The sequence below is a fragment of the Magallana gigas genome, chromosome 7 (assembly GCF_963853765.1).
Source record: "Magallana gigas chromosome 7, xbMagGiga1.1, whole genome shotgun sequence".
NCBI classification, from domain to species: Eukaryota; Metazoa; Mollusca; class Bivalvia; order Ostreida; family Ostreidae; genus Magallana; species Magallana gigas.
Genome location: NC_088859.1, coordinates 30,412,789 through 30,437,877, shown reverse-complemented (window position 1 = coordinate 30,437,877; position 25,089 = coordinate 30,412,789). Strand labels below are relative to the sequence as shown.

General features: G+C 32.9%; 4 protein-coding genes across 4 annotated transcripts; 2 read left to right on the top strand and 2 right to left on the bottom strand.

The window, feature by feature from the left end:
* Positions 1 to 2,177: 2,177 nt before the first annotated feature.
* On the bottom strand, positions 2,178 to 7,832 carry LOC105329261 (fizzy-related protein homolog). The gene is made up of 13 exons (XM_034456702.2): positions 7,737 to 7,832; positions 7,297 to 7,398; positions 7,028 to 7,156; positions 6,735 to 6,866; positions 6,577 to 6,639; positions 6,215 to 6,316; positions 5,757 to 5,912; positions 5,053 to 5,118; positions 4,692 to 4,794; positions 4,128 to 4,546; positions 3,897 to 4,001; positions 3,086 to 3,178; positions 2,178 to 2,978 (listed from the first exon to the last, which is right to left on the bottom strand). Exons 2-13 carry the CDS (start codon positions 7,360 to 7,362, stop codon positions 2,937 to 2,939), a joined length of 1,476 nt encoding a protein of 491 aa, XP_034312593.1. The 5' UTR covers positions 7,363 to 7,398; positions 7,737 to 7,832; the 3' UTR covers positions 2,178 to 2,936.
* A 2,350-nt stretch (positions 7,833 to 10,182) lies between these two features.
* On the top strand, positions 10,183 to 13,052 carry LOC105329262 (cilia- and flagella-associated protein 144). The gene is made up of 4 exons (XM_011430456.4): positions 10,183 to 10,374; positions 11,361 to 11,420; positions 12,360 to 12,463; positions 12,649 to 13,052. Exons 1-4 carry the CDS (start codon positions 10,236 to 10,238, stop codon positions 12,760 to 12,762), a joined length of 417 nt encoding a protein of 138 aa, XP_011428758.1. The 5' UTR covers positions 10,183 to 10,235; the 3' UTR covers positions 12,763 to 13,052.
* Positions 13,053 to 13,293: 241 nt separating this feature from the next.
* Positions 13,294 to 18,301, bottom strand: LOC105329263 (probable rRNA-processing protein EBP2). Its single transcript, XM_034456700.2, has 8 exons — positions 18,143 to 18,301; positions 17,924 to 18,007; positions 17,351 to 17,502; positions 16,681 to 16,804; positions 15,632 to 15,721; positions 14,449 to 14,609; positions 14,024 to 14,186; positions 13,294 to 13,497 (listed from the first exon to the last, which is right to left on the bottom strand). Exons 1-8 carry the CDS (start codon positions 18,194 to 18,196, stop codon positions 13,435 to 13,437), a joined length of 891 nt encoding a protein of 296 aa, XP_034312591.2. The 5' UTR covers positions 18,197 to 18,301; the 3' UTR covers positions 13,294 to 13,434.
* Positions 18,302 to 20,686: 2,385 nt separating this feature from the next.
* On the top strand, positions 20,687 to 22,495 carry LOC105329264 (uncharacterized). Its single transcript, XM_011430458.4, has 4 exons — positions 20,687 to 20,882; positions 20,991 to 21,028; positions 21,295 to 21,453; positions 21,975 to 22,495. Exons 3-4 carry the CDS (start codon positions 21,304 to 21,306, stop codon positions 22,293 to 22,295), a joined length of 471 nt encoding a protein of 156 aa, XP_011428760.1. The 5' UTR covers positions 20,687 to 20,882; positions 20,991 to 21,028; positions 21,295 to 21,303; the 3' UTR covers positions 22,296 to 22,495.
* The last annotated feature ends 2,594 nt before the right edge of the window (positions 22,496 to 25,089 follow it).

Genomic DNA, 25,089 nt, shown 5'->3' with positions numbered 1-25,089 from the left:
TTGAAGTATTACAAATGTTGACTGGTACAATGGATTCATTCAAAAATAAGAAAATTAACGTAGATAATAACATTACTCTGTGTATAAAATTTCAAAGGCGTAGACTTTTTACTTTTTCTTTTATGTTATTTTTTTATAACGTACTTCAACAGAGCTTCATTTTATCTGAACGTCATAAAAGCACAATTTTTAACGCTTACTTACCTAATAACGCAAAAACCGTTTGAAAAATATATAAAATCTTTCTCTAAAATCAAATGTTTTAATCTGTACTTGATTTACTGTGTTAAATTTAATAAATGGTATCAAAAAATATCATGAAAGGTATAAATACACCATATTTTACTACAATGTGCAAACACATAATTACGTGCATTGAAAACTATTTAAGTCGGCCTCCTTAAGACAGGGATTTTACAGTTTATTATTAAGTATAGTAAACAAGACCTGCATAAAATTCTATGATCTGGATACTAAGTCAAATAAAAGTTTCACGTGTGAGGTTACGGGTCAAACATTTAATACATGCGTCTTACAAAAGTTATAATCGTAAACAAGTTCATAAATTTACGACTATCCAAGCAAATTTTTGAACGGAGATTCCAAAATCCCAAACCACCGCAAAAACAAAACTGCCTTGCCGTTGCTCGAATAGCCCAATATTAAAGAGAACATTATTTCAGTTTTATATTTCACACCTGAATAAAAAAAATTACTAATAAAAAGGGTTTTCAAAGTGTCCCACTTCATTTGCCGCAAGGCCACGCTTCATCTTGGCGGCCCATACTTCCTCTTGACATCTTTATACGCGTGTTTCCCCTTTTGAATGCTTTCAAGAAATCACTTAGTAAAACAACTCTATTTCGATGAATTTCGGAAGTACTCAATCGTGCAAACTGACAGATAAGAGCGACGTTGGGGGACGAGAGACGGCTTTTGTGTGGGGCGACTTTTTTGTTTTGGGGGATCAGGCCTATCGCGGTGAAACATCTGCGGCCAGCCGTGGCTCAGCGTTTGATATTTAAAGCTGCTAATAAAGAAATCAATTCGAACGTCATCAAAGATTTGATTGAATCCGCCAGGATCTGGACGCAACGCAATGCGGTTTTCTCATTATCTTTGTCTCATCGTAGAGGAAATGAAATCCATAGTAATTGGTCTTTTTTAATTATTATTGTCGATCTGCAATGTCCGCAAAAAAAGTTTACGTGGCGAGTCACTTCAGTTAAAATTATAAATGAATTTTGCTTAACTTTGTTTTTTTTTAATGTTTTTTAACAAAGAGAAATCCTTAACATGAATATTGCCTATGATTCCGCATGTGGTTTTTGTAAAAATAATTCATTTTTAAAAACATTTTTTTTGAGATGAAAGAAATATGCGCATACTACATGAAGGTTAAATGGATGGCTTGGGTTTAAAATATGCAAAATTAAGAACACTTTCGTTTTAATTCAATTTATAAAATAACCTAAAATTTAAAATGAAAAACGTGATAGCATTGCGTAAACAGAGCGCCAGTGGTTAAAAAGCCACCTATTGAACCTAGAATCACTTTCATTGCCGCGCATAGTACACTTATAGTAAATTAAAATGGCATGAGTGGGTCTGGCATTAATCTTCTAAATAAGGAACAAAATGCCCAAAATCTCGAGAGCAGCAGACGATCGAATCAACCAGGCCTGACATAAGCACCCAGTCCATGTCACGTAGGCGCGATCATATCACACCCCGCGTTGTTATTTTACATGTGCCACACTTTCCAATCTGTAAATTTTATCTACATTTCATCTTAGCCTCTTTACTGCAATACACATAAAATATTAATTAGTTAATGTCACTACTGTGACCTTGAAAGCCATACTGCATGCCGCTTAGTGCAATTTTTAACCTAAAAACTCAAGATTCACTGAATTCAAATCATTCTTCACGTGAATGTTACAAGATACGCATATTTTTTTTCTTTAAGAAAATCAATTAAGGTATTCTTCGGTGGCAGAATACCGTCATCCTTCTCACATCTCAGTTATCCATACTACTGGTACTTAAAGGAATTCAAATTCAAATCAAGTATCATTATGAAAACCCCACAAACCCCCAAGATTTTAAACAATATAATGTTATTCTAAGTTTTTTCATGTTTCTCAGAAATTTAACCAAGAACTTGAACAAATAGATTTTATTTTTTGGTCTTTTATTTCAATGAACATATTTTTCTGCTAACAAAATTATGCAGCTGCTTTGTTGCAATACAAGTTATATAAATAAGTAAAACAATGTGTCACAGTCAATGTGTACATTATAAAAAAACAAGATTTATTTTAAAGTCGTCTGACAGTATCTAGAATAAAACAAAAGTAAAAACTATTTTTGTCCGTTATTTCTTAATATCTAATTTTGGGGACAAGCCCTCAACAATTTCAAGTAAAACCAAAACAAGTTGATATAGCATGAGATTGAAATAAAATGACGAATAGTACATTCAACAAAAATCCAGGAGGTTTACTGACTTTTCTTCATAAAAAAAACTTCAGTAATGCCTAAATGGGGATGAAGCTTCGTTATTAAAGTAAAGAAATCATAAATAAGTAGTACAGTTTGTAGACTACAGGAAAAGTAATATCAAATTACAGTGTGTTTAATAAACTGTCTTTTACATGGACTTTGACATTATGTCCGTCACCCCAATTTCCAACTCGGATTCAATGGCAGTGAGATACATAAGGTAACTTAAATATACAGCCATCCCTACCTTATATGTATCTGATCTACAATATATACTTTCTACTCATGTACATATACACTGCCCAGAATATTACTGGTAAAACACAGTCACTAAAACATACCACAGACATAAAAACGCACAGATAACCCGACAACAACTCGTCAACAATAGGAACACACGACGGAGGGCAGTCAAATGGGGACTTCATGGCTCAGCGAATACGAGTGAACAAGTTCAACACTGATTTGGACTCCTGGAAAAAAAAGAAAAGTGTTATCAATCTCCTGTTATGGAATAACCAGTATGTTCATTCTACATTAAACAGGTGCAACTTCTAATTATATATGGAGTGTCACTGACCTTAGTTGAGCGAGTCTTGCTGAAAACATTCCAGAAACGAAGAGTTTCATCCCCTGCTCCTGTTACTATGGCCTCTCCGTCAGGGGACATTGCCTACAAATAAAACAATACATATCCATAACTCTTCAATTTATCACATATACCCGTTTATAAAATTTTCACAATGAACAATTTTTTTTATTATGAAAAAAGAAGAGAAAATGAGATTGCACTATTTTCAGTATAAAAATATACACACAAACTCAGGGGAGTGTAAAGATGCACTTGAATTTCCCAGGTTTTCTAACTTTATAACAACCTCTGACCTAGCGGGATCAGTCACTCTTATACATTAACAGGTGTTGTGTGTCAGATTGCACCAAGATGCACTAAGAAACCTTGTTTAAAGTATGTGTTGTATATATCAATGCTTTCACTCCTCAAATGTGGGTCTACTCAAAACTAAGTTGATTTCGTGAGTTTTATCATAAATTTTGTAAATAAGATCTCTTGCTGACACTAAATCTGGAAAACAATTACAGGGTACATTTTTTTCACTGACAGCAAATGAACAGATGAACTTCTTCAAATTCCATACTGAAGTTAGTGGTGCATGTTTATATAAACACAACAAATTTATCATTAATCAACCAACAGACATCAATCTATGCAACTCTTGCTACAAATTTTTCTATGTTACTTTAACAGTACACAGAGTGTATTAATTAAGAGAATGAATCAATTTAAAATCACAAGCAGTTTTTTTTTTTCATGTGTTTGCTGGCTCTCTCTTCTCTCTCTCATAAAAATGTTTGAAAGATTTTAAACTTACCAAATATAGTACTCTGTATGTATGCCCTGTGAGTTTGGCAATCTGAACAAGTGAGGGATATTTCCAAACTAATATTTGATTCTGTGAATATCCATGTGTACTGACCTAGAAAAGAAAGTACACTGTAATTAAATCCATGGTTAACTGTACAGATTAAGTATATCAAAAATATATTCATCAAACAGCACAAAACATCAATTACTACAAATCTCAATGCAAGCTGAAACCTACCAACTCATTCGAGTGTTTAGACCAGGCCAGATTGCACACTTGAGAGCCAGTGTCCACACATTGTAATGGCTGGCAGGTCAGAGTGTTCCAGAAGCGAATACACCGGTCAGCGGTCCCCCCGCCACTAGCCAGCAATCCGTGCTGGTGGGGGGACCATGCGATAGCCTTCACTGCTGCCAAGTGTTCATTGTACGTCTGCACTGGGTTTGTACTAGTCATATTCCACACATACAGTTTATTGTCATTACCACCAGAGGCCAAGTGCTGGTGGTCAGGTGACCATTTGAGTCCACACACTTCCTGTCTGTGGCCGGTCAGTTTACGATCAGGAAGGACACATGGAGTACGAATGTCTCTTTGTAGAATCAATCTGTCTCGACTCCCTGATGACAAAATATCTGTATTCCAAGCTAGAGCACCTGTTTTGACAAACAAAATTTGGTATTGTTCATTTAAAAATATTTATAACCATAAATTACCATTATTTTGTGAGATTTATTCACTAAAATGAGATAAAGGTCAGAGATTTTCAAAATGTTGCTTTTGTGAACAATTAGCACCTACCAACTCGGGCACTGTGGCCCTCCAATGTGTTCAATTTCTTAGTTGCTGCTACATCCCATATTTGAACATAACCTTTGTGGGTTCCTACAGCAACCAGATGTCCCTATATCAAGATAGAGGGAATTACATCACATGCGTATACATGTACTATTCTAACAATATACCGGTAGGTATATATGAACCAAATACTTGCAAAATTACACAGTGGTTGCAAAATTGAAACAAAATTAAGAGATCACAGCAGAATCACACAGGTCATAAAAACTAAGGTGTTGTCTGTTGTATACAAAATATTCTCTTTAAGACATAACTACATGTATTTTCATTTCTGTTCTGAATAGAAATCTGCATTGACTCTCACCCTTTCTGACCAGGAGACAGAGGTTACTGTGTCGTTGTCGCTAGAGAGATCGCATAATCTGGTCACCTAAAATATCAAAGTAAAAATCTTACTATAATGGAAAATCTCTTAGCAGGATTATTAATTGAAAAATACATTCATATTATTCTTGGGGTTACAAGTTCTTTATGACCAAGTTGATGACACTTCGATTAGATATGACACTTTTAGTTTCATTTTCTCAACAAAAAAAATCATTTAAAAGATTTAAAAAGGTCTGGTCATGGCCATATTTAGACTTATAAGAAGAGCTCTGTATAAAGATAAAGGATCAAATCAAAAAGGTAAATTTGATGGAATTTTCTTTACTGTGTTTTAATTAATATTCAAGGGTATCAATTTTGGTGAATAACTTGAAAATCACAGATTCAAGAATACGTAAATTTGTGGCCAATGACCCAATCAATACAAAATGTTATTAGAAACTGAACTTCAATGAACATTTAATTTTGATGATCAACTTAACAACGAAATCCACGAAAAATTGGTATTCAATTAATTTTGATGAAACCACAGTACTTTATAAATAAACAGTCTACGGCTTAATAAATCATATCAGTAGTTCTGATGTTTAATTTGTTGACTACGCAGTCTCCTTGTAAGAATTACTCCATCGTAAAAAAAAGATCATAATGGAACTATATCACTGCTACCATGGTACATACCTGGCTAGTGCATGCACTCCACAAGTACACACAGGTCCCTAGACCAACACTTAGCACATTCTGGGAAGACCAGTCGACTAGATTAAGGTAGAAATCATCTTGAAGTTCTGGGGCATCTAGGACCTTGAATGGGATCTTAGAAATCTTTCTTACAGCCTGCAAAACAAAAGAAAAGAACAAAATGTACATCACCATGAACTGTGAAGACCTACACCTTCCAATATTACCAAACATTTGAAATGGTTCTTTAAACACAAAGATAATTTCATACTGTTGTCACTTTATACTTGTTTACGTATATATAAATTTAAAGATTTTTTTTTTTAATGCAGTGCATTCAATTCAACATTATACATGTATATATATGTACATTACCAATCTTTGTATGCACATGTTTACTGATTTCTCTGTAATAAAATATGAATTTATAAGCATATACATGTATATATATACTGTACCTTGCGAGGTGACCGTAGAAGCTTTTGGCTTTTACTTCCTACAGGGGACAAAGAATATGGAGAGGAATCACTGAAGTCCAGACTCCTGCGAGGTACATGGTACTGAAACACAAAATGTCATATTCAATTTTGAAAATGCATTTACATTTTTATGTATCTTAAAATTAAAATAACTTTTTGTGAAAGTTGCTACGTCCCCATTAGTGTTAAGTATAACTTAAATTAAGTGATGAATAATTTCTCATACAAACTGATTTTACTAGAAGTTATCAACTTTAATTTTCAGTAAATCTCACCATAGACATGGCCTCTTTTCAAATATATAAATCAAGTCTTATTTGTAAATTAAATACGAAACTCACACGAAAGAGATTTTGACTTTCTTTAGGAACAAGTATTTTTCTATCGTCAGAGAGATGATCTTGCTGTAAATAAAAAACAAAAATGCAAAAATTCCAGACAAAATCTGTTCCTTAAATAATAACAAAATGAATTTAATTTTGTTGATTAATATAAGTACCTTGAGGTCTTCTATTCCAGCAGACAACAATTCATTTTTCAGTAAACATGAATAAGCTAAGCCATCTTTAGCAGAGTCATTTGTTGAGTCTTTGGATTTAGATGAGGGAGTTGGAGATGATGTGGGGCTTCCCTACAAAATGAGATTTTTTTAAAATCACAACTTTTGCCTGGTTAGCCATCTGGCCGACAATGATATTGAAAGGAGCCAAAGTATGTCTCCCAATCAAATAATCCACACTTACTGAAATCTATTTACAGATACTCAAAAAGACATATTGAACATCTACTTACTTTTGAAATGTTAAAGTTGATTTGCCAGCTAGCACCTGCTCTACTAGGAATGAACCTGTCACCATATTTGTCTTTGCTAGGGGAAGCTATTGGACTAGAAGGACTCAATCTTGGACTGAGGGAAAGTGGCTGTAAAAGAAAGAGAGTCTCAAGGATGAATTTTTCATGTGCTGAATTGCTCTCTCTCTCTCTCTCTCACAGTATTTAAAAACAAACTGTCTTTTGAAAAATCAATTACACAAACTTAAAGCCTAGTTAAAGGTTTATACCGATGCATATGGGGAAATCTGTCCATTCTGCTGCCGTAAAAGGCGCTTCTCATACTCTGGATCCATTGATCCCAATATCCATCAATGTGTAATCTGACTCTTCTAAAAACAACAATGATACAAACTAACTGTTATAATTACATTCATCAACCAATCAATCATTGTTTATGTTCTTTACTCCGTAAGACCTCATACATAAAATTATCAAATATTAACAAAATAATTTTCATTAATAAATCAATGGTCTAGTGAGGCACGCACATAATCTACAAAAACCAAATTAATAATCAAATACTGCAAAGAAACTTACACCAAAATGAACACGAGAAAATTTTACTGCATTAAAATGTTGAAACTAGGATATCGCATGCAAATTTACCAACAAATGCTAAATTGGGATAAGCCACATCTTCTAATTGAAATTTATCCTCGTTTATTACCTTCATATGCTGTAAATATTGGAAATTTCTTTGTTTTTATTTCTGCAGGATGTTTCTTGCAAGATGGCGTCACTTCCCGTTATGATCATACTAAATACCAGAAAGGATATAAGATTCGCCTATTTACCCAAAAGTAGCCTTAGAACTTAACGTCCATCAATTTATATACTAGTACATGTATGTACTTTTAAATAGATAATATAGAATAGTATGATATTATCGTACAGAGTTTTTTAACCATAAATTTTTATGAAAAAAAATAATTATTTATTTTTAGTAATATTATTATTAAAAATATTAGCCATTTTAGTTCTGAGACACGGAAATTTCAGTACGAAGTACAGTAGTACTTATTTCTATAGTGAGAAAATACTGTTATATTTCAGCAGCGGTCCCTCACTTCTGTAGTGCAAAATCTAAATAAAATGTTATTCTGACCAAAATTTACTTTTGTTGATAGTTTATAATTACTGAGTATTTCCGATATGGAATACAGAAAGATTTTCAATATTAGATATGGGTATAAAGTCTTAATTTTTAAACATTTTTCTTTTCATTGAAAATAATAAAAAAAAAATTTTTTTTTTGGGGGGGGGGTGAATTCATGTAATACCCTTTAAAAATTGAGATACATTGTATATTTTGATAATTTTAAAACCAGAATTTGAATAGTGCATGTTTCATTTGTTTTTTGTGCAATTTAGCTTTCTGTCATTTAAAAAATAAGTAACTTGTGTTCCGTTCATAGTAAAGACCTGAAATTTGGACAAAACCATAACCAGTGTTAAAACTTTATGCCCATTAAATTCAAAAGGTCAAATAAGATGACGTCCGTCATTTAGGATTTTTATCAATTTTCACCTCTGTCAAATACACTTGTAGCTCATTTAATCTAATATCCATGGTCAATTGCAAATTTTCATTATATTTATTTTATATTTTATTTAAAGGGACTTTGACGAGATTTGAGATCAAAAAAATTTATTTTTATTTTTTATGTATAAAATGGTTTACTGGTGCATTTTAAATAATTGATCAAAATATTGAATGTTAAAGTCAAGTTACATGCGAGATACAGAGGTAAGAATTGTTGTTATTTAAACAAAGCTCGAGTTTTATAGTTGTTTAAAACAAAAAAATGTAATGCAGAGAATTACCATTTCTTAGACAAAATGACATGTAAAAAAACAATTTAAACTTATTCAATATCTTCATAAATACTATTATTAACTAAAGAAAGATACATTTGATTGAAATTTACACCAATACAACACACATGTAAAAAAAAATGACAATATTCGAGCTTTGTTTACAAAACAAAGAATTATGAACTCTGTATCTTGCTTATAACTTGATATTTGACTTTCAAATTTTGACATTGCATTGAAAACTTCTATATAAATTATCAGTATAAACATTGAAAATGGAAAAATAAAATTTGAAAAATTTCAGTAAAATCGTGTCCAAGTCCCTTTAAGGGATTCTGGGTAGGATTTCATTTGTCAAACCGACCTACGCTGAATGCTTCGATTGACCTTTGGTATAACGTACCGGCTACTTGCTTCATTTGACTTGGAAAGGTTCGCCGGTATGAATCTCACAATTCAAATGGTGATAAAAAATGAAGATTTTTGTTATTAAATCAGCACGCATGTTGATTGAACGCATTGATTTAACAAATTTATGGAATTTTGCAAAGAAGACACAAAAAATATCAGTATTTTTGTACTTTTGGCGAAATGGCGTTGCTAAATATAACAGTTCTTTAAATTTTTTGCCATTTCGCCGTATAACCGGCGCATATCGGCCTAAGCCGATATAGGACGAAAGAAGTCCGCCCATGACAATCATGCTGCTAATTTTATTCAAATTTGAAACATAAAATTTCTTTTTAGAGACTGTTAACTCTAATTCTCTTAAAGGATGATTTATTATCATAAAATACCTTTAGTTATAATTAGTATTTATTTCAGTGTCTGTAAGTAACACATAGGTCCCATGTATAAATAGCAGTACAAACATTTGTAACATTAAAAAAAAACTTATTCGCACAGCAAATTCTAACAATGACTATTTCATTTTACACTCCAATTTACAAGGAGATACACTGAAATGGTTGGCTTGGGGGAATGTGGGAAAAATTGTAAGGTTGGATTTTTTTTTAAATTTTCATTTATTTACATTTCATTCCCAATAACAAAAATTCAAGTTTCCAGAAAAATAAAAACCTAAGCTTATCTGTTTTGTACTATCTTAAACATCGTCGGAGCCCACTGTTTTTCTATCTGTTACACTGCTTTTTTTTTTTATAGATACGATCGTCTTCAGATCATTGCCCCTACGGGTTGAAAGTAGTGTAACGAATAGAAAACCCGTGGGTCCCGACGATGTATCTTTTGAGTGGCACGAATTTACATCGGGATCGTGATTTCAACCTTTCTGTCTTAGCAACCATTCAACAAGTTACGTAACATCCGGGGAAAACACACACAAAACAGAATGGCTAAAGCAGCAGCAACAAAAGAAAAAGATCCTTTAAATTTCGTTCACCAAAATGCAATTTTATGTGAAACGATTACAAAGGAACAACGGCATCAAAAACTGTACACAAATTACAGCGTAAACCCATTTAAGAAAAGTAAGTTCAACGATCGCTACACAGGGGCTCGTCACGAAGTTTTTTCAACCTTTTATATCTACCACCTCTATACAATAAAAGTGTTTTTTATTGTTTAGAGGTGGTAGATATAAAAGGTTGAAAAAAACCTTCGTGACGAGCCCCTGTGATCGCTATGTGAAAGTTTTAATTTACATGTATCTGACTTTTTAAAGAGGTTAAGATAAGTTGTCCTAATGATTTGTTTCTTTTATTCTGCATTGTGACTGTCATGAAACAAGGTCATGGTTAAACCACGTTTTCGTTTAATATAGTGTTTTTTTTATAGAAACAAAAGAAAACTGGCACATTCGGAGAGGGTCATGCTATATAGTTATGGGCTTAATTTTGGGGGGAATTAAACATAAAGGAAAGAATCAAAAATGTCTAATCTGAATTTTGGCGATGTTTTGATTAATGGCATAAGAAAAAATAATAAATTTACTGGAAATGAATGTACATGTAATTGGTTGTTGTTGATATTGTCTAAGATATGATCGAAAGAGTTATATACGTTAATCACTATGTCACATCCAAAGTAATATGGGCATGTGTTAAGACAAACAAAACCATATGAATTAATAATATGTATATATCTTCCTGGTATAGTCCACTTTCATGGATAAAATATGAAAAAGTATCTGGTAAACTAAGTTGTTGCATCACAACAACAAATATTGATGGATGTGTATACTAGTATAAATACATGGCGTGGCCCAATAATCTATAGATGCATTCCTTCTTTAGCCAACTGAAATATTTAAGAGTTACAATGAAAACTTAGTTTGCATCACAAGTAAGGTGATGATATGGGCATGCATCTGGTATATACAAAACCAGTTTCAGCACAGTAATATACTACTGTAACTTGTGCCTTTACATAATTAATTTTTTTGTTATTTCTATGTAATAACTATATTGCTTAAAAATCAATGCATTAATAGAAATTGAAATGATTTTTTTAACAGTTCATGTCATCACTGGGAAACCCAATTCTAGACATGACACGGAGGAGGGTGAAGAAGACAGTGAGTAGACATCTTTTTTTTTTCTTATATACTGTAAATGTTGTTTAATATTAAATGAAGTATTTCAAACATCATAAAACTCTTATCCAACCAGATCAAATTTTAAACTCCCTTTTATTGGATGTGTAATAAATATGAGTTTCTCACTGATAAAGCATAGGTTTATCAAATAACGGTAGCAGTATATACCGGTATATATATAATTTTATCTTTCACCATTGGTTCATGTTCTTTATATTGATTCCCTGGCTGGTTGATTGTGGTCAAAACCTGAAAACTTGAAACAACCTAGCTGCAGATCTGTAGCTCTCTGGTTGAAAAAATTCGGATAGACAAACCAGAGAGCTACAGTTCCAAGCGTTGCAAAAACCTCAGATTTACGCCGCCGTTTTTGTGTCGCTCGCTTCGGGAATTATATCCGACTTTAAAAGCATTCAACTGCCTAAAAAATTGGATTTATTAATTAAACATATAATTCCCGAAGCGAGCGACACAAAAACGGCGGCGTAAATCGGAGGTTTTTACAACGCTTGGAACCGTAGCTCTCTGGTTTGTCTATCCGAATTTTTTCAACCAGAGAGCTACAGATCTGCAGCTAGAAACAACCAAAATACCTTTAGAACAGGTATTGTTCAGGCCAAAGGCTTTCACTCTCACTTACCAGAGTATATGTACATTGTAATGAATACAATATAAAATTTGAACCAAGTAACTTACTTAGCTATATACATGGAGTACAGGGAAATTTTTGACCCTTTTTATTTTTGCCCTACTGGCCCTCATCGACAGGAGGGTAATTCTAATCAAGGTTAATTAAAAACTGCAAATGTTTTTTTCGTGCAACCACAGCTGACAATATAAATAAAAGGAGCTTGTAAAGGTTCAATTTTAACCAGTCTGTGTTAGGGTGAATTTATAATGGGGTAAAATCTTTTACAGGTCACTTCAAAAATGTTATCAAAAGAGCCAATCAAGAACCAGTAAAGAAGTATGTCTACCCCCAAACAGAGTCCCAGGAAATCGGATGGATTACCAAGCCCCTGGTAAGGCTGTCTCAAAGCAAATTCTTTATCATTTTGAATTTTAATCTTCAGCTTATAATAAGCAAACTGATATAAAATGAAGTTAAATTTATTGAGAAAAAAACAAACATTTTATAATGTGTATTTTATAACTTGAAAAACATGTGTAATGCACAACAGCTTAATGGATTATCAAATATTTTCAGATTGACTCCGATAGATCAGATCGCAGGCTTAACTTTTACAGACAGAATACTCCTATCACCAAATATATGGATGCCGCATGGAGAGTTAAGGAACAAACAGAAAATATGAACTAGGAATTAGTACAGTTTTAATTTACACGCCTCTATTCATTTGTTGAAATCATCGATATCACTGAAATTGTTATTGTGTGTTGAAGTGCATGACAGAGTCACATCCTATTATATGCAGGATAATCTGCAATACTGTACATAAAAAACAGGTGCTGTGTCAAAGTCATGTCTAAATTTAGATGTTATTTGTTATAATAAATGCGGGTTTTCAAGAACATGTACAAAAGCCTGTTACCATAAATGTATTGTAATAATTTTTCAAATAAATTTTAACACATACACAATGTTTTAAATCGTTTATTCATTTCTTTAATTAGGTTGAAAATTACATTAGATTTTAATTACATTAGATTTTATGCATAATGATGTATGCATCTGATGAATAAAGTTTTAAAGAAACTTCAGTGATGAGAGATGGTATATTGACACTTTAATGTAAAAGAAAAATATTATACATGTATATAACAAAATACCGTAATGCATTCCTTTACCAACCCTAGAAATGTTATCACAGACACTGACTGATTCAATGTACAGGTACTTGTATCTAAACTGATTTCAAAGTCTCTCGTGAAGATTTACAAAGCAGTTTAAAAATTGAAATCAGAACACATAATTCAGCAGCACCTTGTTCATTTCCTTGACACTTCCCTACAACAAAACAACTCTTATTCTTCACTTCTTTCTACTTTTGGCTTTTTGTCTCCGTGCTTTACCAGGTCTCTTGTTCTTGTTACCCTAAAAAAGGATGAGATGATGTAAACCAATAAGTTAATTGACTGTCTACCATCCAGAGAGTACGTTGTGAGTGATTATTATAATTAATGCTATTAAGGGTGATTGCACATATTAAAATTAATGCTATGGATTGCAATGTTCTCTCATTTTCAGTGGTTACCTGTGTTGCTGTCCACTGAGTTACCAATAGTAGTAGATATAAATTGAACTCCATTTCATTTAACACAATATATTTCCGTTTCAATTTTTAGTAAATTCTATCATTTGTTGCCATTATGGTTGTACATGTCTATAGATATAATTGAGCACATAACTAAGTGGTCATAGGTGTTAGGCCATTAGCCCAAAAAGGTCACTGTTTTCAAGTTAACCTGCAATGGACTGGTGTCCCATCCAGGGGGAGCCAATGACTCTCATCTGCTTAGCACCACAGAAAACCTGGGATAAGCACCAGCCTGATGCTCCTTCATGGCTCAGAAAAGGATTTTTTTTATAGAAAAAGTTTAACTAGAACTGTTATACATACGGGTTTAGGTTTTCCTTTTCCTGTCTTTCCTGGTTTCTTCTGGTTGATATTGGGGTTGAACTCCGACATGTCTAAAGCACTGCTCTTGGTATTCATTTTAGACCTCTTCTTCTGTCCTCCAAATCCAAACTTCTTGTTTTTGAACTCTCTCTTTTTGTTTGGCCTAAAGTAAAACAATATCAAATTTAGTTTCTAATGTCTGTATTTGCAAGCAACCATATTTGCCATTAAAATACTAAAAATAATTTGGTTACACTTGATTCACATGACTAACATTTCTTATTATTCTGATCTTTAAACACAACTAATTTGCTACTTGTGAGTGGATAGAAAAACAAGACCTTTACAAAACACATGTATACATGAACTCCTACATTTACTCAATTTACAATAGCCATATATTAGTAAAGCTTTTGGGATCATACCGAAGATTATCTGCACTTTTCTTATTCTGACTGTTTTTCTTCTCCCCGGGCAAATTTTCCAAGAAATCCAGTTTATCTTTCTGACCCTTGCGGTATTTCTTGACGGCATCCAGCATTTCTTTCTTTTCCTTCTGTCTTTTCTGAATAACTTCTATTTGAACCTACATAAAAAAATAAATATCTTGTAAACAATCCTACGCTGCTATGGTAAGGCTCTCTGGAGTTAAAGTCATGTATTATCAAAAAGGGGTACTTTCAAAGCAATTTAACTTGGAATATTTCTTGAAATTTTTACTACACAAATTAACAGCAATATCCAACACTATATTTGATGCATTCTTGTAATGTCATCTGCACTTCCTAATCACGTAACATGCGTATCTTACCACAGCAAATGATCCACCGGTATGTGGATCACATCGGTGCAAGTGATTTATGACATTATATCAAAAGTATTTTTATGCTTTATAAAAAATCTTTTGATAAGACATGTATTTTGCAGATTTTGCCGGGGCTTCATAAAAATATTTCTTCAATTTAAAATATCATCAAAACATTTGGCCCCATCCTCAAATTAAGGCACATTTTTACTTCTTTAGTGTGATTAACACAAAATTGGGTCGATTAGTAAGTCTTATCCAGCATGATTCAGATTGGTACCGGTACTTATTATAGCACACAAAATATACAAAGATTGTACCGGTATTGACTTTTTACTTGTGCCAAGCTGTTTTTATCTCCATGTTTTAGTTGTAGTAGGGAGAGTCTTCAAACCATTATTGTTTACCTATCATAAAGCTTTAAAGCTGTTAATTATTTTATAATAAATATTGATAATATTGAGATCAGTATCACTAGTAATAATGACAGCATCTATGTAAAGGAAACAATTGGTTTTATTATCATAATGTCCGATAAAATTTACCTTTAATAATTACATGTACAATTATTAAAATTCCCGAGAAATATCAAAAGGAATGCAGATAGTGATGTCAAAATTAATTATGATGTCATTTCGTATGAATTAGTACAAACAATTGACTTTCTACAAATCGCTGTGAATTCAATGACGGAAGCCTTAACATACCCGCTAATCCCTCATATTAATTTCCAGCATAAAGCCACACTTTGGGATAGATATGATTTATTTATTGTTGTACTTGAAGTAACTAGAGTTACTTACTTTTTTGCCATATTTTCTGAGTTCTCTGAGTTTCTTGGCTTTTTCAGATCTTTCTATGGCTGTTTGTTTCTCCACTAGTTTCTCCCTAACCTAAAATAGAATTAAGGTACATTGTACATGCAATCCTTCAACATTTTATATTTTCTAAATTCGTCAATTCTTAAAGCTGCTTGGTCCGATTTTTTTGTTAATACAGTATCAATTTTTTTTCCATACAAACCATTTGTCTTAGAAAGTTATAAACTTTCTCCTATTTACGCGGGCAGAATCAGTCTCCTTTCAAAGTTAGAAATATTCAAAATAAATAAAAATAATTTCTTTTTGGGCAAACGAAAAAACAAACCAAAGTGCATCACGGGAATTTTTAGAAAAGGAAACCATTTGATTTCGTCCCCCGAATGATTGGGGTTACTAGTATTCAACCCGCATGCTATGTATCGATTGTAAAGAAAGCAAACTTCAGAAATATAAGCGAACAAAACGTACACATGTTTATTTGTAATTTGTCTGATTATTTCGACCTTTATTTAATACGACGTCAAAGTCGTAATACAACCATGATACCCGTCTCGTCGTCAGGGGTGAAATTTAACATGAGGTGAAATAACGCGGTACCCTTTTATGTCGTTTGTTTGTTAGCAAATTTTGTACGTATTTTTCTTCATTGAAATTTGGATAATTGACTAGAAAAAACTACTGCAATGTCTATTATTATACATATACTAAGCATTACCATCGTTTAAAAGCGTGCATAAAATTTGATATAAAATCGGACCAAGCAGCTTTAATATACATTTTACATGCAATCCTTCAACATTTTATATTTTTCAAATTCATCAATTCTTAATATTGTAATACTAAACTTCATTACAACCCATTAATATTTAACATATGCTTTATCCAAATTACAAAAGAAACCCATCAAAATTATCTAATTCTTAAATGAAGAACAAAATGATGTATGGAATCTTAGTTTGTAAGTTATTGTCACTCATATAATATACACCATACCACATATATAATGTACCAGTATTCAAATTTCAGTTTACCCGTTTCATATGATCGTCTGATTTAGCCATCTGTGCAAAGAAGTCCTCCGGTCTTTTCGTGGGTATGCTCATACTATGGAGTCTGGGTATTGCCTCAAGGACAGTGGCCTGTGCCTGACAATAGCTGAGAAAAGAAATATTAAAATAATGGCACAGCTAATATCAAAGTTTATGTTGTTCACAAATGATATCATTTTACAAATTATTCTAATCTGAATAGGGTTTCTTTTTTCCGTTTCCAAAAAAAAAAAAAAAATTTGCAATTCTTCTTTAAAAAGATTACATTTAAAATTGATCTATTCCAATAGTTTTCATGAAATAAAATAAATTTAATCTTGGAGGTCCCAGATTAACTAAGGAAGTATTCTTTTAAACTTTAATGGAACAATGTTAAATTATTTATTTAGTTTTATTCCTTTTTCAACACTTTAAGACCATATCTATCCTTACTACTGAATGAAACTAATAGTTTTTGTTGTTGTCATTTTCATATTGTAAAAAAGATTATTTTTATACAATGAAAATAACAACCAAAACTACTACTGTGTGTTATCTCCCTTACAAATTATTTTGTAATGAATTTCTGCTTAAATGAATGAAAAGCTTTTGCAAGGGCAAATTACATTGAAATATTATAATGACAGTACAACTGTTAAATGAGTACACATACAATCTCAGTTCTCGCTTGAAATCATCATGAACGTCAGTCTCACTCTGACTGATGAGATCTTTGTGCGTCGTTGCGGGTTTACTGGTCACATCTAAGCGCTCCAACCATGGCAGATTTTTCTTTATCGTCAACAAAGTTTGATTCAGACCTGCCTATAATGATAATTAATGGTTCATAATCACTGTATGTTGAGCACTTTTAAATATTTCATCTTTATTCAAGTGTTTGTTATGTTACATATGCATCAGGAACCTACATAAAAAATGCAGATTAGCTACAGTAAATTCAAGATATATACAAAGAATCAATGCCTACAAAAGATTCTAGGATAAAAGATAGGAAACCAATGAGGAAAATTTTTTCCAACGGTACAAAAGTATCACCTCAAAACATAGTCCTAATTTCTTGCCTTATATGCTGGCAAGTGGCATATACCAATACATATGCATTGTTTAGACATTCTACATATCTCGTTTTAAAACATTCATGCCCTCTGAAGCCAAAATTGGAATTACCGTCCAGTAATTCATATCAATATGATATCCAAAAATTGTGTATACATGCAGCACTTACTGTGTTATTTATTGTTTTAGATGAAGCTGGCAATTCAAGATTCAATCCTGGCCTTAACTTTCCAGCTGCAAATGCTTCTTGTAACTGAAAATAAAATTACAATTGTAGTTAATTCAGCAATAAAACCCCTACTGCTAGCTGTTGAGCAAGATCTTGTCTATTTTCTTTGGATCTCTTGGCAATATGTATTGTTGTTGAATATATACAAAATATAATTACCTCCTCATCTGAGTCAACACTTGATTCTGATGAAAAAGATTCATCTAAATCCATTGTAAACAATAATGTATTAACTAAATTTTAATGTTACAGCCAGTACAACAAAGTTTCACGTGTTTGTAGTAAACACAAACACTTAACTGACGTGGATTAAAATAGGAAAAGAAAGAACCGGGAGTATCGATATCATTATTCCGAAACTACAAGAATGAAAATGTGTCAGTTTTTGAATTCCGTAGCATTAACAACACATAAAGGATATATCACTTTCACTTACACTCAGGTACCAAAAGTATGTCATTTTTTTCTTTTCACCACACATTTCATTGAAAACCATCATTTTTCAAAGAATCGGTAAAAAGTAACCACTTGACCGATTTTGAAAAGACCCTGTTTGATAGATTCAGAATTTCTCTAGCTTTTTTTTTTGGGGGGGGGGGGGGGGGGCATCATATTTAGATATTTTCCCAACCTTCTGTTCCTGAGATTTGATGTTAACAATCAAAAGTAAGATTTTTTCGGCTCGCATATTGCAAAAGATATATAGTAGACCAGAGACATAAATAACAGAACTGTTATTATGTCTCTGTAGTAGAGCTCTTAATTAAAAAATATCTTCGTGTTGTGTTTGAAATATCAAATTATACAAATGACCATTTTAATGTTTGTCAAAAATGCAAATTGAATCTACTTTAATCAATATAATATTCTTCAAAATCTTACAAAAACAACTTCAGAAAACCTTAAAAAAAATAAAATAAGTCTTGTTTTTATTGATATATATCGGGGAAAAATATATTTAAAAGAAATTGACATACTTTTGGCACGCAAGTGTAGATATGTACATATAACAATTTCATCCAAGTTGGGAGGGGGTAGCATCATTTGATGATACTACATCAATATTCATTTTCGTTTTTGTCAATTTTTGATTGTATGTTTTAAGTATAATACATTGCATTTTGGATGACTATTGACCATTATGACATGTAAGATGGGATAGAAAATTGGTTGGTTCGAAGTATATAAAAAATCAATTGAAGAATTGCTAAATCACACAAAATATACGATGTATTTTATGGTAAAACCTATAAAACTAAAAATGATAAATGTTTTAATGAAATGTTTATAGAAATCACCCCCTCCCCTCCCCCCACTTTTTCACCAAGAAATTAAATGAAATCATGCGCGGATCTAGCGTGGGGGGGGGGGGGGGGGGTCCCGGACCTAACCTCCCCCCTGGAAAATTCAAATTCCTGAAATTCACATAGTAAAATTACCAAAAACATGTCTGGACACCCCTCACCCCCCCCCCCCCCCCGAAGTCCAGAATTCTGAAGTAACATAAGCTGAATATGTATAATGTTATGACACTGACGGAATTACTGCATTTTAACAAAATTTTCATATGCATAAACGACTGGACACAATTTACAATAATATTTGCTCGTACATATCGGCAATGAAGTATATATATATATATATATATATATATATATATATATATATATATATATATATATATATATATATATATATATATATATATATATATCAGCAATAACAATAAGCAACAACAATATGTGTTTGTGTCAAGAGAATGATAAATCATTAAAATGCGTCTTTCGGATATCGTAACATCTTCATTCGAAATCAGTGAAAAGTGTATCAATTGAATCCATCTTTATTTCATGTGACTTTTGCTCACTAAGTAACAGTTGTGTCATGCTGTAAATTTTGAATTTACTGGTTGGGTGTATATACAAAATTTACAACATATTTTGTATTTTACAGCATTACAGTTGCACCAGAGATTCGTGTGTATTAAGTGGCGAGTAATTTCATGTTTCTCTGCTTATCTATCTAAAGTTTGATTTGGGTAGAACTAATGCATACAGTTCGTTGGGATATCCAGTATTCTGCAATATAATATTTCAAGCAAATAATATCATCTTAGTCGCGTTTTTATTGTACTTGATATACATTAACTTCGTATTCTTTAACTTCACCATTATTATTTTTTTGCATACATGTCTGTGTCACAGCGTGAAAAAGAAATTAAACTGTAGTTAAGTAAATGTGAAAATAAAAAAATCTGTGTTCTTGAAAAATCGCCACTCTCGAAAACTAAACCAAATATCTAATTCGTCATTTGTTAAAAATATTGCATAATCAAATAAATAGATCCACGATTAGACGATAAGTGTAAGAATAATGCGGACATTTAGAGAGGTACATGCACATGCAATATAATCACAGTTAATTGAGCAGACCTATATATAGTTGTGGATTTCAACACCATTCACTAATTCAAAACAGACTTTCATTATCACCAACCAGATTTTTTTTCTAAAAGGAAACATCAGCATTTCGAAAGAGAAATCTTTCAAAACACAAAAACAAGGGTGGAAACAAAAAATACCTCGGACACTGGAATCGCATCAATTACCCCGTTTGTAACTACACAAAAGTGATGCTTGTCAATCAAACAGAGATAAAAACTGTCCACAGTAAATACGCTTTAATTATTGGTATCAGAATTCTCCCCCGGGATTCATCAGGCCCGAGCTCATGATAATTGATTTAACTGACGGTTTGTCGAATCACTGTGTAAATGGGCATTATCAAACCCCATATGCTCGACAACGGAACCCAAAGCCGCTATTTATCAACACAAGGCCGAAAGAGGTGACTGCCGTGTTCCGCTGGAAAGCGACAAATAATAATGGCTGAACAGCAGGTAATAGATAAGTGAAAGCGATGTAAGATTGCTTATAATTGTCAGAAATAATTACACTTGTAGTAACCCTGCTCTCACGTCTGGTTCCTTCTCTTAACTTTTTCACAGGAACAACATGCTGGAACTTTTTATGCTTCCCGTTTGAGGTAAACTTGTACATTATTACTTCTCAGAGAGAGAGAGAGAGAGAGATAGAGAGAGAGGGGCTTAGAATTCTATTCTTGTTTTATTGAAACTAAAAGATTGATGTGTGTTTGTTTTCCAAGGCCAGATTCCAGTATCTAGTAACGAAAAAGGATATACAGTCAAATCTGTCATAATTCTATGTAGTTTGTAAAAAGCTCATCGATCGTTAGACACATCAATTTACATTGCAATTTACACACTTATTTTCTATTTCCTGGGATGTAAGTTTGTAGCAATGGAGAGTAGCACAGTTCCTCTCCGCCATGCAAACTTACAAGGGAACGTCAAATTACCGCGGAGGTTTGCGGTGCCCGGGAGTTGTGAAACGTCGACGGACCGGATGGAGGATCTAGCTCGGGCTATGACTTGGGTCAGACAAGAACTGGTGAGAGTATATGGCGTGAAAGAGCCCCGGCGAGATCGTTAACGAAAAGTTACACTCATTTTGTTGGTTTCTTTGAGATATTTATGAATTTTATACTCATAAGGTTGAAAATTATTACAATTACACTTAATAGATAAAAAGTTTGTTTGGTCGAAATAATAACTACAATGTATATTGATCTGGTTTATAGAGATTTATTAACGTCATATTATGTACGTCAGAAGGACCTCAAGCAAAAAAGCTCAACATATCAGGAACTAAATATTGAAAGCTAGCAAACCATTATGATGTTTTCCGAACATAAGTAGGTTTTGCTAGTCGATATATTTATGCTTTGAGGAAGTTTCAATGATGATTCAACTTGCATCAGTGTTATACTGAGTAGACCATATAGTTGTTGTTTTCCTTATAACTGCAAAACATTCTAAGCAGTATGGAAAACAATAAAAATGTACATATTCTGTACAAGTTAATGAAACATATTGTTTTCATTAATTTTCGCAATGATTGCCTGATTGTAGATACAGTTACGTCAGCATGACATCCTTCTAAAGAGACAATTTTGCGACATACAGCACACAATACGGTCTTTACAAAAAAATCGTGTTCCACGTCACGAAATTATGTCTTCTACCTCAAGTCTTCAGTCGACCGCCAGCAGTGTTGACATCACAATGGAGAATTATGGGGTGAGGACGGCGACTAGTGCTACTCTGCTACAAGAGTGTGAGGACACTGTGGACGAAACGTTTTCTTTCGGACGACCTCGAACTTCGTCAATGAAAACGACACGTGATCTTGCTGCGCTTGCGCGTAGAAGAGGAAGTAAAGAAATGATATGACGTCATTCAGATACGGATTGTATAATCACACAGACTGGACTGGACTACTAAGGTAGTTTCACCATTGCACTTAGCAAGAACACTGGGCTACGTAGAGGGGATATGAAGCAGATATCTTGCATATTGTATTGTTTATGTACATGTGTATATCTTTGCGAATGTAAAAGAAAGCGAACAATGTCATAAAAATGCAAAAAGAACTGCAGTTGTCGCCAAATGCTTTGCTAAAGGAAAATTTGTGCTGTTAGATTCTGTTTTAACTAGCATCCACAACAAGACTTTGTTATCCATTAAACAAAAAACAAACAACACTTTACCATGATTTTAACACTAAGTCTAAATTGGTCTTATCAGACTCTGATAACAACAGAAATCGATCTACCAGTTGCTTTTGTTTTTGGGTCTTTTAATCATAAATACATTATTCAAGTTGCGTTCCACGCAAATTTTGCAGACCAAGCGCAAAAAAGCACTAAATTGAAATCCGGCACTAATTTTAAGTATATGCCAACTTCCCAAAGGATCACTGTACTTGTTCAACTTTTACTTAACATCAATGTGAAAAACCCAATGAACAATACCGATGTCTATAATGAAGCAAGTTATGCAATTTTTGACATTTTACGCAATCTGACAACAGTAAAAAAGTTTGGAAAGGAATTTTGCACTAATCGACATTGTTCATTATGTAAGGTTCCGATTTCAAGTCAGTAGAATTTTGATCGTTATGCGCATGACTCATTGCATATGTGACAATTAAACCCACACTTCTGCTACAAGATGGATCAAATTTTATATTTTAAAATTACTGACCTTAATATATTTCTTAAGATGTGCATCGAAAGTGCCTTTGCAACATTACTATATTAAATAAAAACTCTGATTCTGAACATATTCTTAAAATACATTGTATAGGATTTTAGTAAACATCATTGTTGGAATAGGCCATAAATTTGTCAATGATATATAATACGCCGGTTGTCGGACTTTGAAGTAAGTTTGTTAATGAGCTATGATACACTTGTTGGTATGAAACAAGCTATGACACACTGGTTGTTTGACTATGATAATCTTGTAATGAGCTATGATATTTTTGTTATATGACTATTATGTATTCATAATCTGGTAATGTTGTACTTGGATTATTTGATAGTGAGCCATGGTACGGGCTATGATGATCGTGTAATTTAACAAAGGTGCACTGATTCTTTGGTATATTTTGGTTGTTGGGGATGTAATAATCGGCAAATGAACCTTGATACACTTTTGGGGGGGGGGGTGCTAAAACGCGGAACGGAAAACGGAACGGAAAGTGGAACTTAACGGAAAGCGGAAAATACTATGACGTTTATCGCTTAAATATTGTATAGATCGGACACAAACTATTTACTTGGTATCATCTATTCATATTTTATGAATGATTATTATCAAAAGATTGCTTAGTTATTTGATATCATTCTTACGAATGTCTATCAACTAAATAATTGCATTCAATTTGCTTTATAAAATACGAAACGGAAAAATGAAGTGTACACATTGTAATTAAAGCTATTAAAATAACCTTTTAAATTATTTTCCTTTTGTAATATTGTTGGAATAATAGTGAAGGGTAGTTTGGTTGAAACGTTTGCTTCTGTTTTTCAAGACTTCGAAACTTGCTTGGGATTTCAAACTTATTTTAAAAAATTCAAACATGATGTACTCTCATCCACATTGAAATTTTAGTGATCCATACTACATGTATTTTAAAAATTTATTTTTAAATTTAAGATTTACGAGGTTTTTCTCACAGAATCATTTATTGGATCACTTACGCTCTAGATGTCCTGCAATCTCTTTTCTTTCTTCTAATATCGGCGTTCGTTGTCTACATCTTTACCGTTTTAGATTACTTATTCCTAGTATTTTAGGTATGACAGTTTCTTTACGTTTACCTACATAATTGTACATTCCTGCAACTTAATCCGAATAGAGAGCTGGATATGTTGTTTAGTTTGTTAAACTTTGACTATTGGTCAAAGCATGCAATGCATACATTTTCTAAATAAATAAACTTGAATTTGGATAACAGTTTGAACAATATCAAAAAATAACATGTAGTATATCGTTTTAAGCTCGTGTAACACATATATCAAGTAAGTTACATTATACCATTTTCCGTATTCCATTCCGTTCTGTTTCCGTTCCGCGTTTTAGCTACACCCGTCTTTGGGCTATGATGTTATGTCTGGTACATGGGTTGTAGGCAATTTTTCATTGTGTTATAATTCTCTGCAATGATAGTATGGTTACTGGTCAATGGAGTTACTATACTTTGTAAGTAGCTATATGAGTTAGAACCCTTTTAACAAGAGCTTGGACTTTGGGTAGTTGTGTCAAACAGCAATGTGACGTAGGCCTGTCTATTTCATTGCTAGCCACTAAGCCATGACTCTTTGAAAACAACAAGATTTGTCTGGCTTTTAAGCTAAGACTACGCAATCGATGATTATTTCGCTTGAAACCGCGTCATTTTTAACTTATTTTGACGCAAGGATTAGATAGCTACGCCCTACTGAAAGTCCTAGGTCTTGTTAAAATGGTTCTACTTGTCTTTGCGGTTTAATATGACTATTGTGCTAAAGTGTACTGGTTGACATTGTGCTATAATTATTACTTCTCTGTTTCTTAAGAAACCCGATTGTGGTTCACAGCTCTATGGAAACTGACTGTGCTGAAGTCTACACGATCTAGTTCTAGCCAGTTTGTCGATCGGTCGAAACGTTTATCAACCTAGAAAAATCACGAACTGCAC

Bases quoted from the DNA above. Each gene is read 5' to 3' on its own strand.
- LOC105329262 (XM_011430456.4), top strand. From the start codon at position 10,236: ATGGCTAAAGCAGCAGCAACAAAAGAAAAAGATCCTTTAAATTTCGTT. The intron at 10,375-11,360 runs GTAAGTTCAACG...TTTTTTTAACAG, and splicing joins CGTAAACCCATTTAAGAAAA to TTCATGTCATCACTGGGAAA. The intron at 12,464-12,648 runs GTAAGGCTGTCT...AAATATTTTCAG, and splicing joins GATGGATTACCAAGCCCCTG to ATTGACTCCGATAGATCAGA.
- LOC105329263 (XM_034456700.2), bottom strand. From the start codon at position 18,196: ATGGATTTAGATGAATCTTTTTCATCAGAATCAAGTGTTGACTCAGAT. The intron at 18,008-18,142 runs GTAATTATATTT...TTTTATTTTCAG, and splicing joins GTGTTGACTCAGATGAGGAG to TTACAAGAAGCATTTGCAGC. The intron at 16,805-17,350 runs GTATGTGTACTC...TTCTTTTCTCAG, and splicing joins TTCAAGCGAGAACTGAGATT to CTATTGTCAGGCACAGGCCA.
- LOC105329264 (XM_011430458.4), top strand. From the start codon at position 21,304: ATGGAGAGTAGCACAGTTCCTCTCCGCCATGCAAACTTACAAGGGAAC. The intron at 21,454-21,974 runs GTGAGAGTATAT...GCCTGATTGTAG, and splicing joins CTTGGGTCAGACAAGAACTG to ATACAGTTACGTCAGCATGA.
- LOC105329261 (XM_034456702.2), bottom strand. From the start codon at position 7,362: ATGGATCCAGAGTATGAGAAGCGCCTTTTACGGCAGCAGAATGGACAG. The intron at 6,867-7,027 runs GTAAGTAGATGT...CTCATTTTGTAG, and splicing joins TCAACTTTAACATTTCAAAA to GGAAGCCCCACATCATCTCC. The intron at 4,002-4,127 runs GTAGGTTTCAGC...TTTCTTTTCTAG, and splicing joins CTAAACACTCGAATGAGTTG to GTCAGTACACATGGATATTC.